This window comes from Schistocerca americana, chromosome 4, assembly GCF_021461395.2.
Source record: "Schistocerca americana isolate TAMUIC-IGC-003095 chromosome 4, iqSchAmer2.1, whole genome shotgun sequence".
NCBI classification, from domain to species: domain Eukaryota; kingdom Metazoa; phylum Arthropoda; class Insecta; order Orthoptera; family Acrididae; genus Schistocerca; species Schistocerca americana.
Genome location: NC_060122.1, coordinates 505,012,338 through 505,028,101, shown reverse-complemented (window position 1 = coordinate 505,028,101; position 15,764 = coordinate 505,012,338). Strand labels below are relative to the sequence as shown.

General features: G+C 40.5%; 1 protein-coding gene and 1 long non-coding RNA gene across 3 annotated transcripts in view; one reads left to right on the top strand and one right to left on the bottom strand.

Moving 5' to 3' along the window:
* LOC124612388 (protein spire) overlaps positions 1-8,451 on the bottom strand; it is an 808,827-nt gene extending 800,376 nt beyond the window's left edge. For both annotated transcript variants that reach the window (XM_047140565.1, XM_047140566.1), the window contains exon 1: positions 8,143-8,451. In XM_047140565.1, coding sequence (XP_046996521.1) covers positions 8,143-8,413 — 271 coding nt within the window. In that variant the 5' untranslated portion in view covers positions 8,414-8,451. The remainder of the gene's footprint in view (positions 1-8,142) is intronic.
* Positions 8,452-9,072: 621 nt separating this feature from the next.
* LOC124613158 overlaps positions 9,073-15,764 on the top strand; it is a 46,362-nt gene continuing 39,670 nt past the window's right edge. The window contains exon 1 of the long non-coding RNA XR_006979612.1: positions 9,073-9,159. This is a non-coding gene — a long non-coding RNA (uncharacterized LOC124613158). The remainder of the gene's footprint in view (positions 9,160-15,764) is intronic.

Below are 15,764 nucleotides of genomic sequence, written 5' to 3'. Positions count from 1 at the left end.
TCATAGTTACACAATTGAGGAGAGCTTAGTGGCAAGTGTGTGGGTGCACGAACGACTAGACACGGGGCAAATAATGAGACAGACAAAGGGAGCATTCCAGGATACGTTTAATAAGGCTCCACCCCGGGAGGCAACACTTCTGTATTGGGAAAGGCGTGCTTCTGCTTTTGGCGGCATTAAAGACAGATTGCGGAGTGGAAGGAAGAAGGCGCGAGAAGAAACAAGTGCTGGAATACCTGCTTCGATTGAACAATCTCCTGTGATGTCGACACGTAAACGTGCTTCGGAACTCGGTAACCCGAAAACAACAATGCAAGATCACGTGAAAAAAGACCTTAACGTCATACCTTTTCGAACGACGTTTGTAAACGAGTTATCGGATACAAAGCGGAATAAGCGCGTTTTAGCGTGCCGCGCTTTGTTAACTCTATTTCCATATGCAGTGAACAGTGCCAAGGTTATATTTTCAGATGAATGTGCCATTTATTGCAGTTCACGTGCTTGTCGTCTGACCCAAAGAGAATTTTCATTACACAGTCAAGTTAGAAAAGAAACCGTCTCCCGTAATGGGACAGCGATGATATCACGCGTGCTTGAACCGCACTTTTTTTTTTTTTTTTTTTTTTTTGAAGCGATTGTGAATGATGCGAATTATTTGCGTGTGTTACAAACATGGTTAATATCGCAGCTTGAGGAAAGGGGCCTCATAGAACGCTTATGGTTGCATCATAGGGGCGCCTGCTCACTACGACCCTGCAGTACCAGAGTTCCTAAATGAAGACTTTCCAGGACCATGGACAGGTCGTGGTTCTCCAGCAACACCAGCTCCCTTGAAATGCTCACCAATAAGACCTGATCTCACCACACTGACAATTCGTTATTATGAATCATTGAGGCGCATGTGCCTGCGCGTCGTCGTGCTGCAAACGAAGAAGAGCGCAATGCCGCTGAGGATGCCTTTCACATTGTAACACCGGGCATGCTCAAAAATATGTCAAGAAGAACATCGAGACGTATGGGAATATGTTTACAGCGCGATGGGGAACATATAGATACACAGGATAATTAATACGTAAATAAGTACTTTTGCTAAATCAAATCAATTAGCATTCGATACACGGGGTTACGGGGACTTCTCGCCCACACTGTACATCTATAATCCTCAAGCCACCATACGGTGTGGGACGGAAGGTACTCGTATTTCTGGTGTCGCTTCCTTCTTTTTCTCCCTTTCAAGTTCCAGGCGTGGGAAGAGTGACTGTTGGTGGACACTGGACAGCCGTATTAGCTTTATTTCTTTCTTCTTCTCGTCGTCATCGTCATTTCGCGAGGCGTAAGTTGCAAGTAGTAATTTTAACCGACTCTTCGCGAATCGGTCGCCCCGGAATGTGAAAAGTCAATGGACTTTAATGAGCATCTCCGTAATGGTCTCGCGCCGACTAAACGCTTCCTCAACGAAACGCATTATCGCCTCCCCCTTTCCTCTCACCTATTAACCAACCATGGTAGTTGTGTCCCAGACTGACAGTAATACTCTGGAATCGGTCGAACGTACGTTTCAGTACTAGCAGAAATCAGTTAAATCTCTGTTATACGACAAATCAAGCAACTCTAAACGCTGTCAGTTCAACTAAACACCTTGGAATTACAGTTACGAACAACTGAAATTGGAACTATCACGTACATAATGCTGGGGCGAAGGCAAACCAAAGATTGCATTTTATTGGCAGAACACTTAGAAATTGCAACAAGGCTACAAAAGAGAAAACCTACAGTGGGCTTGTCCATCCTCTGCTAGAGTACTACTATGCGGTAGGGGATCCCTGCCGGATAAAATTGACGGAGCGCATCAAAAAGTCTGAAGAAGGGCAGCTCGTTTCGTACTATCGCGAAACAGGGAGGAGGGTGCCAAGGATACGGTAAGCGAGTTGGTCTGGCAATCGTTGCGACGAGCCAGTTTCACTAAATTTCAATCTCCAGCGTTCTCCTCCGAATGCGAAAATATTTTACTGTCGCCAACCTACATAGGGAGAAATTATCAAGGTAATAAAATAAGAGAAATTAGAGCTCATACGGGGAGATTTAAGTGTGTATTTCTCCCACGCGCTGTTAAGAGAGTGAAGCTGTAGACAAATAGAGGTGGTTCGAAGAACCATCTGCCAGGCACTTATATGTGAATTGTAGAGTTCAAAATTGTTAAGGCTACTGTGGCTACTTGTTGACGAACTGTCTATTGACTTCTGTCTCGGGTTCTTCGAGCGACTTTTGGAAGTTTGTGGTAAGGTCTTATGGGACCAAACTGCTTAAGTCCCTAAGCCTACACACTATTTATTCTTACTTTAACTTACGCTATGGACAATACACACACACACACACACACACACACACACACACACACACACACACGCGCGCGCGCCCGAGGGAGGACTCGAACCTCCGATGTTGGGGGGGGGGGGGGGGGGAGAATAGCAAGGACCGTGACAAGGCGCCCTAGACCACGCGGCGCCGACTTTTGTTTGGTGATTTTCTGGCGTTTCGCCAGCGCGAGTGGCTGGCATTGTCAAAGCTTCACCCTCCATTGCTAGTGGTGAACGGGAGTAGAGCTCGCGACCGCATATTGTGTGTACCTGGCGCACCAACGTCCAAGGGTTTTTCCGTGGCCATTTCAGGTACATTTCTCCCCTTGCTACCTGCAACGATCGTTCGCTGCAGCACGGTAATCCAGTATCCGTCCACCCCTAGGCCGCCTCCTTTCTTGTTGAAGCTGTTCTCATGTTTGTGTATTTCTATAGCTTCTCTGAACAAGCGAATGAGATAGCTCTACTCTAAAGCGAGAACTTCCATGTCAGCGAATTTTACTATGTGGTCGGTCTCACAGAGTTCGAGTTTCACCACAGCCAATGTCTCCACCTGCCCCAACCTGCAATATCCCTCAAGTTCGGGGAACCTGGTGTTGGTCGATCATCCAGTCATTCCAACAGACATTTCCGCACGTACATGGTATGCGGTATATTCACGACATTGCAGGTGGGTCCCTTTCCTCCTTTGCCGATCTGAGACAATATTTCATCTTCTTTGTCAGTTTATAAATAGTCTTTAAGCCGTGTTTGCGCAACATAAGACTGATTCTGTCCGTCACTCTGGGAATTATGGCAAAAAGGCCGTACCAGACATTTCTTTTTCCGATGTGGCACTTCGCCAAGTATTTGATTCTATGACACTTCTTATATGACTGGTGCAGTACCCATTGATCCTCAGAACGGTTTCCAGGTGTCGCATCCCGCATCTGAGGTGCAGCGGCTCATATATTCGTCTTGCTCGCGTTAAAAACGTCGGCAGAAGAGCCAGAGACAAAAGCGAACAGCCAATTTGTCAGTTGCATAGTAGTCATGTATATTTAAAAGTCTGTAAGCCACTTCTTTCGATGTAACAAATTTCCTTAAGATTCTCCCAATAAATCTCAGCCTGGCATATGCTTTCCCCACAATATGTTCCACGTGGTTATTCCACTTTAAGTCGTTAGGAGTGGTTACCACTACGTATTTTTACGTACTTTTTCCAATAGCATAATCGGACGGTAGTGGATTTTTTCGCCTATTTATGCGCAAAACGTTACTTTTTTTTTACGTCCAAATTCAAATGCCACTACCTGTACCAACAGGCCACGCTCTGCAGAACATCCTGCAAATACGCTGCAGTTTTACAGCGTTGCCACCTTCCTACAGACAACAATATCGTCCGTGAATAGCCCCACGAAGCCTACAACGTTACCAACCTGATAATTTAGTTTTGTTGTAAGCAGTAATGACCTTATTACACTCCTGAAATTAATCTTTATGTCGGTCGATTTTGTCCCGTTAGGCTACACTTAGTGTTTTATCTGCAGTGGGGACATGTATCCAGTCACAATGATGGCCAGCTATTCCGTAAGCTCGTATTTTGTTCAGCGAACGACAGTATGGAGCTGTACCGAAGACCTTCCTGAAGTCGAGGAACAGGGCATCAACCTGCCCGCTGTTGTCGTCGACGCTCTAGATCTCAGAGCAAGCAAAATCTATTGGGGGGGGGGGGAGGGAGGGAGGGAGAGGGAGAGGGAGAGGGAGAGAGGCATTCCGTCATTGAATCATTTAGTCGGCGGGAGAGCGTTACGGAGATGCTCAACAAACTCCGTTGACAGACGCGACAAGAGAGGCATGAGGCATCAAATCACTTCCTCCTACATGCGTCTTGAGAAATGACAACAAAGACAACTTCAGAGAAATTAAAGCCCATTTGGAGGTTTGCCGGCAAAATTTATCACACGCGCCATTCACGAATGTAACAGTGGTACCAGAATTACTCCCCCCCCCCTCCCGCCGCACACTGTATTGTGGCTTGCAGATGGAGATAGAAAACCTAGCTTTCGACATTAACACATGGTCGTACAGAGACCTACCACACCGTGCCACTTGTTTATTGCTATTTTTTCGCCCAGAAAAGTAGACGTATCTCTCTGAAGTTCATTTTCCCCACACATAAATGCACAGTGCACTCCGGGCCCGGAACACGACGACAATAACTACGTTTACACGGGGCTCCCAACGCCGGCTATCGTTAGCCGGTTTACCAATATCGCTTCTGATTGATCATGTGTAAACATATCGATTTTTTGGAGTTCGTTCTAACTCCCGGAGTTTTACTTTCACAATCAATTTTCGCTCTCCTACAAATATTCTAACTTTTTAAAACACTATTGGCTGTCAAGTTCAGTCTTGTTTTTTAAAAATGCCCATTAATCTAGACGGATTGCCTTTTGATCAGCGAAAGAGAAGAAATATTAGACGGGAAGAGAAGTTCTCCATCGTCTACATTGAATTTAAGAGAAACGGTCTCTGCTGTCGAAAACGGAATAGCTGATTTCCTGGAACCATTCGTCAAAAACAACTAACGATCGGTAAACTGATATTCGACCAGGCTACAAAAATCATTTCGGGTGTTAATATAAGTACGGCACCGACAAACACGTCCCAAAATTTGGTTTCTTTTTCCGGACGTTATTTCGTATTTAAACGTAGCGACAATGTATAGGGTAGACATAATGAAGCAAAGTTCCAGCTAAGTCCCTGATGTGACTGCGGTTGTGCTCGTATAGAAGCCATCTGCTAATAGACGTTAGAAAATTAGCACAATATTGTCAAACACATAGCACACACGGCTCAATTTTCACTTTGCCCTTGCGTAACACTGAACTTAACATACAGCATCTCACATTAAATTTGTCGAACTGCCTGTATGATACACTTATAACGAACTGTTGGCCTCTCTTGAACGTAAAATATATAACTTCATGTTTGCAAAGATGTTTTAACGGAAGACTTACCATCTGGAACACTCACAATAATTATAAATTTGATTACTGACGTCGATCGGCAACACAAAGTGCAGATCGAAAACTAGCTGTTCCACCGCAAAGCGCTGTTTGTCCAACAAGAGCTAGAAAAAAATTCTATGTCCGATCGGGCACAGAACAATTTAGGATTCCCAATTAGTGAGTCATAAATAGTTTAAGCAAGATGTCGATTACACACTTCTAATTACATATCATTACATCTACGCAAAAATAATAAAATCTTATTTTCTGTGAACACACCGAGGAGAACCATAAGAACCTCTCACGCTGCTACTGAAAATAATCTACATAACAAGTGTCTGAAACCTTCAAAAGCCGTCAGGTGGCCTTTTAAGTAAAATGCGATCACTTAAGCAAACTTAATGTTGTTTAGAAATGCTGATATTTTGATTCTTGTATATTTAAAGCGTAATTTATACACGATAGCCGTTAAGTTAGATTATGATTTATGCCTGACTTACATCAATCTTCAGTTCTATGAAGTGATCCAGCTGCTTCGTACCAAGGTCGTGAATAAATATGATCTGTTCGGTGTCGTGGCTAAACAATTGTTCGTCTGTGACAATACCACCAAACACCTTATGAAGATACTGGCATGTCAGAATTTATAATCGCCAGCATGACAGAAAATCGAGGTTCACGATCAATGGAAGTTTTATTTATAACTACATCCATATAAAACTATCAATGACAAAACTGATAAACTGTGTAAGCTAGATAATTAAAAGTTTTAAGCAGCTAAATAGTCTAATGCACACTTATCGCTGTATACTGTTCTCCACAAAGATAGAGAGTATTCTTCAACATTGAACTGCGCGCACTGTAAATTTGCTCTTTGTATAACAACGTTCTTCAAAAGGGTGCGTATATTGACTTACGAAGATAATGCAACGCGGAGGCGCAAAAGATCGGTTAAAATGTACATTTTTTTTGTGGTGTTACATCTAAGATGTATTATATTTGATTACAACTATGCGTCTGGAGGCAGTGTAAAGCGTTTAACTAACTCATTGCCATATTTCAACAGTTGACTTACACTCTAACAGAAACGTTCTTTTTCAATCATCCTCTAGCTCCTTCTGTGTGTGTGTGTGTGTGTGTAAAATTCACGTTGCGAAGTACACACATCAGTGAACGTCTACTGAATGCTAGTGTATTGTCGTAGCACTACGTTATCTCGCTTGGTGAAACAAAAACACACTGCCAATGTATCGAATTAGTACCTAAAAGTGCGTAATTCAACCGACAATGAAGTATCGTTGACAAACAAAAAGTACTCAACATTTATAAATTGAGATCACTCTAAAATCAAGACTATTATATTAAAAACGGATTTGTTGCACTGACTTCTGCCACTACGCACTAACGATGTTATATATCAGAGCCCCCAAATGCGAGATGGTTGAATGTGTTTAGTCTCATCGACGACAGCGCTGCGTCAAAAAGAGTGCACACTCGATTTCGACATGCGTAGTGCAGATAATCAGCTGTGGCATCTTCGAAAGAACCAACCCATCATTCATCGTAACTTATCTTGGGAAACCACAGGCATTTTATATGTCAAACTGCGATACAGTCTGAACGGAAGAAGATGCAATACTTATTTGTGCGCGGCAAGAAAAAAAAAATCAGCTACTGCTTGTAGTATACAAAACAATGGCCATTGTTTACTCGCGTTAAAGAGCCCTTCCACTTTTTAAAAAATTTCTTTCGCCGTCGGACTATTAACCAAATCAATCTATCAGTTTCACTAGAATCGATACAACATCAAGCACTAACTTGGTTTTTTTTTTTTTTTTTTGTGCAACTGATATGGTAATCGACAAACTGCGTAACGCAACGACGGTATGAACACGTCACTTCGTATTGCAAAAAATCACACAGCATACATCGCGAATTCACGTCTTAGATGCTTTTTAAAATATTTTTAATAAACGTACGTGACGTTTCGAAACGATGATAGACACAGCATCTGTCAATTTATGATTCCACAGTAATGATACACAAATTTATCAACACTTCGGTTCAGCTCAACTTTCGTAACTCTAACAATGTAATGACATACTCAGCGCGAACGCAGAAGCGAAACCTGCGCATTGGTTACGATTAGATACAGATACTGTGTTCCCACGGCAGAACAGTCAAATTTTCGGCATGGACTACGGCCAAATAACTAAGTTCCTCCTCATCATCACAGCTTCAACAAAACATCCGTCGCTTGTCACCTGTAATACTAAAAAAACGCAAGTCCTGCTTCATTAACTCGCGGGTTCACGCAAAACAAACACGTAAATTTTACGTGATTGTTTGTTTACGGGGATGGATTTTTATTTTATTTTTGTAGAAGCGCATCAGTAACTTTTGGTCTACACATTGTATACCGAACGATGACATCTGTCACTAATGAGTGAATGAAATTACCTCTGTTACATAGTAACAAGCGTTCCACTTAACTTGAGAGCTTCGCCCTTATTTTGTAAACACGACAGCGTAAACAAACAAATCTTAGCAAAAATGATTATCAAAGGGTACAGCTATAATATTTTCCTCTGATGACCGCCACATACATCACAGCGTTGGTTTAGATCTTACTATTTATAACCGGAGAATCTAGGAATTCTATGAGTACTCACATACGCTACATGACTTCACTATTAAATTATCCAAAACCACTGCCGCTTCAACTTGACAACTGCTATTTATCAGTTAAATGACAGCACAGAGATGTATAAAACATGGCCAGAAATTTTTACCTGTGTCGTTCGGCCCTCCACCGGCGAATATCGTGTTTGGGTGCACATATCCATCTTTGTGAAGTAAAACATGCTCCAGTTCTGTCACATAATAACACTTGCCCTTATCACCCGGCATTGCATTTTTAAAGGACTTTGCACACTGATAACACAACGCCCATGCATGCTGCTCATTAATAGGAGCATTAAATGATATTAGAATGTCTAACAAAGAAACACAAGAATTCGCATCCAAACTACACTTCGGAGTCACTTTTACATCGGCCGCCATCCTTACTACGGTTTGCTACTGGCTGCTAGCTGCATGTACTAGCGTCTGAATCAACCCGCTCCACGTTCACGGCTTGCTCGATAGATGGCGCTCGGCGTGCGCGCAGTGTAGCCAACACAACTAACATTTCTGCTTATGCAGTAACAAGGCAATGCCGATAAAACGTTACTACGCAATCCGATAATATTGTTACTATTTTGCAACGCGTTTTATCACTGATGAATTGTATGATTCATGTTGTTCATAAAGCTCACACATATACTTCAACGACTAAAGAGAACGTTTCTTAAAACTCTCAAAATTTTATTTGGTCGATGTCTGAAGAAAGACCCTCAGTATTGAAAACCACAAGGACTAGCTTTAGGGGTGAAGTCTATGAACTGACAAATAGACATCTGTATCACAGTCTAACATGTAGATTGTGTCTGTATTGTGGTCTTCTAGAAGACGCAAAAATGCAATCGAGAACGCCAATGGCTCGCACGACGGTATGGAAGAAGGTAGATCGCCCCACAATCTAGCCTTAAACGCAACGGGAAAAAATCTTAATTCAGGAAATTTTTTCTTATTTTCACACATCCTGCAGCGATTGGCGCTGCGTATAAACAGAGTTCCTGTGAATTGTTGGGAACACTGCTCATCGAAACGTCGTCTGCAGTAGTAAATGTTTGCGTGGACGTGATGGGATTCAGCTGTAGCGTATACAAGTAATGTTGATATTTTACATATCGTGATGATTAGGAAAGGTAAAAGCCAAGAAACTAATCCCCACTGCGTTCTATCTGTCCTATAAAGCCATAATTACTTGTAAACTTATTCAATTATATAATGCACCTTGCTAATTGGCGCTGTGAGTAGACAACATAGTTTCTGTTATTAACTGAGTGGAGGCTGGCGGCATTTCACCAAATTATGGTGGAACACTTGTGGATGAGTATTACAATTCACGTTCTCAGATAATGTAACACAGACTGGAGCGACATATTGTGACGCATTTCTGCATTGCGCTGCCCAGTAACCTGTATGTTATTTAATGAATACGTACGTTATGGTAATAACTAAGCAGGCAATAGCAAAGTAAACGATACTCTTAATTCCCTCTTCTGGGTGGACTGGACACTCCCGATAGACAAATATGGCCACATTTTGTGCAGTATTTGTATTGAGTTTGTGTCAACAAATACTTCTTAGTAAAAAAAACTGTGTAGCCTTTGTTTCTTCCGTTAACTACCAATACACAAAGCGTAGATTTCTACAGCTTTGGATTTCAACGTACCGCGAATTAAATGATTCTAAATTAAAAATTCAGCATCAAGTCCTCATATCCAAATTCCAATCATTCTTGTAAACATAGTGCTGCTGAATGTTGTCATCGTTCTTAGCTTAGTTCTTCATAAGTCATTGCATACTGCTGTAATCCTATAATATTGTAGTCTATTGTAGAGCATTCTAAAGTCATATAAGTCTCACAGTGTTGTAAGGGGATCAGAAGTTATTGCACATAATGTAAAGTACCTACCAATACCTTTATTGTCACAGTGAAATATTAAATTCTTTCATCTCTTGTTTCAATCATTGCCAGAAGTAAAATGATGTCTGTTACTTACAAAGTAATATGCATGGAAAGTCAGCAGCCCAGGATTAATAAAAGGACTGCATTTAATGAAATATAATCATATGGGTTCATGGCTGCTTTACTAATTTTAACTAGAAGTAGGACTCTTGGAGAATGTGAGAGTAGGGGGGATAGGCAGCTGGTAAGTAGGACATGAATGTTTGTATACATTGTACAGAACATGTCTCTTAGTATTAAGGAAGGGTAGCATGTTGGAGATCTCAAGCCAATTCACAGCTCCAGAAGTTAACAAATGCCTTCTCACTGAACTGATTGACGTTAACATTGAGTATGTTTAAATTTCTGATTTCTTCTATGGCCAATTTATACAATGTAGAAAACCCAAATTTAAATTTTAAAAATAGCATTCATTTCATTACATTCCTCAACTGGTTTCCTGTGTTATTTCAGTACAAAAACAATTAACATATGTATAGAATCAAGTAAAACTCGTTTTGTAATACCAAGGGCTTTTTTTTCATTCACGTCTTCATTCATCATGTTCCATAGATCCAATCAGGAAGGAGAACTTTCAAGAATGTGGAATGAGTCAAGGTATATATTACCGTAAGATGAGGACATCATACAAACTTTATCTACATGTGTGTTAACAATAAACTATCACTGTATTGTTTAATGCTATTCACAGTTATGCCATATGGATATGAGGCAGGACATGTTTGAACTTCTGATTTAAATTGTACTGTGCATGTAGCTAAGACAACTCATTTGCTTTATTAGCAGCATCATAGAACTTTCTCATCACTTTTATGTGGTATGTGTGATCCTGTTATTATGGTGCAAAATTGAATTAGGTTAAAGTATGATAGTGTTTCCTCTATAAATCATGGCTATGGTACCAGACTGATTTGCGGTGTAACCTGTAGACTAGGTTTACCTGGAAAGTGACAATTTGATTATAAGAATAGATAAGTGTACCACTAGGTAATACTGGGACAACTTTTGTAAAATGCTCCAGAGGAATGAGGAAGTGGACAAAACAAAAACCAGAGGGAGACGGTGTGCTATGTCATGCACATTACAGTGGTTTGCAGAGTATGGATGTTGATGTAGACATAGATGTGTTAAACATCATTGCTAATGAAATACCATTGCTTGGGAATCGTATAGCTTGCCAGAGCACTCATTACTGTTGCTGTCTAGTTACATCCTATTGTTCTACATATGTACTGCCTGCATCATATGTAGGTGCATTCAAGAGACCTATGAAAAAGATCATGTTATACCTTTCAGTTTTCAGCTGCAACTGGATTTTTGATTACTTTACAAATGTCTGCTTGTGTGCGTGTGCGTGTGCGTGTGTGTGTGCGTGTGCATGTGTGTGTGTATATACCTGTCCTTTTTTCCCCCAAAGGTAAGTCTTTCCGCTCCCGGGATTGGAATGACTCCTTACCCTCTCCCTTAAAACCCACATCCTTTCGTCTTTCCCTCTCCTTCCCTCTTTCCTGATGAAGCAACCATTGGTTGCGAAAGCTTGAATTTTGTGTGTATGTTTGTGTTTGTTTGTTTGTGTGTCTATCGACCTGCCAGTGCTTTTGTTTGGTAAGTCACATCATCTTTGTTTTTAGATATATTTATTATATAAACATATTTACTTGCATTAAATTTGGTAAGTTGTGACAATTTTTATGCTCAGTTTTTTTCTTTGCTTACTTACTAATTTCTGTAGTCTATCATGTATGCAATAGAAAATAAAAATGAGAAACAAACAAAAATGGGAGATAAGAACAACAAACATTCACATGTCAATGAAGGGGCTGGGGTGTTGGAAGTTGTAATTAGGGTTATTGGGGGGGGGGGGGGGGGGGAGGTACAAAGACAACTTAAAATTCCAGGAAGAAAGGCTCTCGTCCAGTAACATATATTCATCATAAAGCTTTTGTTGTGCCTATCTGCAACTTAGCACCTCTGCTGTATGGTGACCGGCAGTTTTCCTTTTCATAATATTGTCAGTTGTTAGCATTTTACTTAATAGTACCTGTGTACTGCTCACAAAATTCTTACTTGAACATGCACATTATTGTAGGGCAAATTATAATCAAGAAAAGTATGACACAACTTTATCAGGAAAGTATAATTCATGTTTGCTGTTTTATAACTAGATCTCTCCACCAGTGATAACTTGATCTCTCAGGATGTGTCCCATTAACCGATCTCTTCTTATAGTCTGATTGTGTCATAATTTTTTTTTCTCCCCAATTCTGTTCAGTGCCTTTTAATTAATTATACATTCTGTCCATCTAACCTTTAGCATCCTTTGTAACACCCCATTTCAAAAGCTTCTATTCTCTTTGCATCTTAACTGTTTAGTGTCCATTTTTTGTTTCCATATCTGGCTACACTTTATACAAATACCTTCACAAAAGACTTCCCAACACTTAATTCTATATTTGATGTTAAGAAATTTCTCTTCTTCAGACATGCTTTTGTTGCCATTGCCAGCCTACATTTTATATCTGCCCATAATCAGTTATTTGTGCCCAAATAGCAGAGTTCATCTACTACTTTAAGTGTCTCATTTCCTAATCTGATTTTCTCAGCATCATCTGATTTAATTTCACTACTTTCCATTATCGTTGTTTTGCTTTTGTTGATGTTCATCTATCCTCCCCTTTAAGACACCGTCCATTCCATTCAGTTGCTTTTCCAAGTCCTTCGCTGTCTCTGACAGAGTTACAATGTCATCGGCAAACCTCAAAGTTTTTATTTCTTGTCCCTGAATTTTAATGCCTACTTCAAATTTTTCTTTGGTTTCCTGTACTGCTTGCTCAGAACACAGATTGAATAATATGGGGATAGGCTATAACCCTGTCTCACCCCTTCTCAACCACTGCTTCCCTTTCATTCCCGTTGACTCATATAACTGTCTTCTGGTTTCTGTACAAGTTGTTGCTATCCCTTTGCTCCCTGTATTTTATTCCTGTTACCTTCAGAATTTCAGAGAGTATTCCAGTTAACATTATCTAAAGCTTTCCCTAAGTCTACAAATGCTATAAACGTTGGTGTGCCTTTCCTTAATCTATCTTCTAAGGAAAGTCGTAGTGTCAGTATTGCCTCACGTGTTCCTACGTCTCTCGTGCCTACTTCATTTACTGCATTTTTTAAATTTTTTTCTCCTTTCACTAATTATATTCAACATCTCCTGTGTTACCCAAGGATTTTTATTAGGCCTTGTCTTTTTACCTGCTTGATCCTATGCTGTCTTCACTACTTCATCTCTCAGAGCTACACATTCATCTTCTATTGTACGCCTTTTCCCAGTTCTTGTTAATTGTTGAATAATGCTTACTCTGAACCTCTCGACAACCTCTTTCAGCTTGTCAGGGTTCCATCTCTTTAATTTCCTGCCTTTTTGCAATTCCTTCAGTTTTAACTGCAGTTCATAACCAATAAATTGTGGTCAGAGTCTAATCTGTCTCAGGAAATGTCTTGCAATTTAAAATCTGGTTCCAAAATCAGTCTTGCCATTACATAACCAATCTGAAACCTTCCAGTGTCAAGTGTTAGCGATGATTAAATTATGCTCTGTCCAGAATTATACCAGATGGCTTCTTCTTTCATTCCTCTCCCCCAGTCCATACTCGTCTCTATTTTTCCTTCCTTTCCTTTACCTACTATCAAATTCCAGTCTCCCATTACTATTAAATTTTCATCTCCCTTAACTGCCTCAATCATTTCTTTTATCTCCTCATAAATTTATTGAATCTCTGTGGAGCTATTTGTTACATAAACTTGTACTACTGTAGTGAGTGTCAGCTTAGTATCTGTCTTGGCTACAATAACATGTACACTATGGTGTTCATAGTAACTTAACCTGCATTCCTATAGTCTTATTCATTATTAAGCCTTCTCCTACATTACCTGTATGTAACTTTGTATTTATAATCCTGCATTCTCCTGACCAGAAGTCCTGTTCCCTCTGCCAATGAACTTCACTAATTCCCACTATATCTAACTTTAACCTATCCATCTACCTTTTTAAATATTCTTAACTATCTGCCCAATTAAGGGATCTAGCGTTCCATGTTCTGATCCACAGGATGCCAGTTTTGTTTCTCTTGATGACGGCATCCTCCTGGGTAGTCCTCACCGGGAGATCTGAATGGGGGGACTATTTTATATCCAGAATATTTTACCCAAGAGGATGCTGTTGTCGTTTAACCATGCAGTAGACCTGCATGCCATAGAGAAAAATTACGACAGCAGTTGCCCTTGCTTTCAGCCATTCGCAGTGCCAGCACAGCAAGGCCAGTTTGATTGATGTTAAAAGGCCAGATCAGTCAGTCATCCACACTTTGCCCCTGCAGTTGCTGAAAAGGCTGCTGGCCCTCTTCAGGAAACACACGTTTGTCTGGCCTCTCAATAGATAGCCCTCCGTTGTGGTTGCACCTACGGTATGGCTACCTGTGTCACTTAGGCATGCAAACCTCCCCACCAATGGGATGGTCCATGACTCACAGGGGGGGGGGGGGGGGGGGGGGGCAGGAGCAGGGGCAGGGAGGAATCTGTAGAACAAATACATTTTGTAACTTGAGCTGCATTTCCCCAGAAGGTTATCCTAAAGGATAGTATTGAGCTTAAGTTTGCTACCGATTCAATTTTCAGGTAATGACAGCAAGATTTCAAAGTTCAAAGCAGGCAGAACTGTGCTGGTGCCCCATCAGTTTATTATTCACCTGGCTGCCCAGGAACTTCACTCTTGGAGCCTCATCCATTGTGTGCTCACTGATTTCTATTTCTGGTACTTATAGCATGGAAAATTCTTGTAGAATGTAAATAATTTAGGAGTAAAATGATAACTTACAGAATAACAGAAGTGTTGCATCACCAGTAGGTACCTATAGGTCATTTTTGTTTGTTTGGAACTGCGTAAAACAAGCCTTTGTAAGATTAAAGATCAGGCTGATTGCTGTGAACAAGTCATAAGCCTGATCCGACAGTCTCCTCGCTGTGTCTTGTGCAAATGTATTTTGGTCCTTTACCAGTATTTTGTTGTTGTCAGCAAACATCACAATTTTTTAAGGTCTTTCAATGTTCCAGGCAAATCATTTATGTAAGTCAGCAACAGGAAAGGTCCAAGAATTAAATGTGTGAGCTTTAATGTTTCTCCACAATAAACTTAGTCTTGTTTCTGTGGCGTCACTTGTTAATGCTCTGTTTTCAATTCTTAAGATATGACACCTTCCATGTGAGGTATGTGCCTTTAATCCCATACCAGTTTAGTTTCCCTATTGGAATTTAGTGAGCTATACAAAGACTTCGGAAAATCACAGAAAATTCAAACATGGAAATTCTTCTTGTTTAGTTCTGCCAGAAATGTATTTGTTTGAGAACATTCAAACGAGGGAGAGAACTCTGCAATTAGAGATTAATTGCTTTTCTCCCCTTTTAGAAATGGGTGTTCCTTCTGCATACTTCAGTCATTCAGGAAATTTAATCATGACTCATTAACTCGGGGGCATGTGCAGGTGGGGGGCTGGGTGGATGCTGTCTCATTACTGCTAGAGATTGGTAATCACCACAAGAGTATCTGCTTTCCAGTGATGTAATCTAATGATTTTTGTTATGTCTTCAACAGTTAATTTGACTAAACACGTTTTGTGTAGGTGTATACAATGCCTGCCTAAGTAGATGTAATAGGTCAGCAATCGATGATTGAATTTTTTTTCCTCCCTCTGTTTTCTCATATTGTTAGAAAGAATTAATTTAATTTCA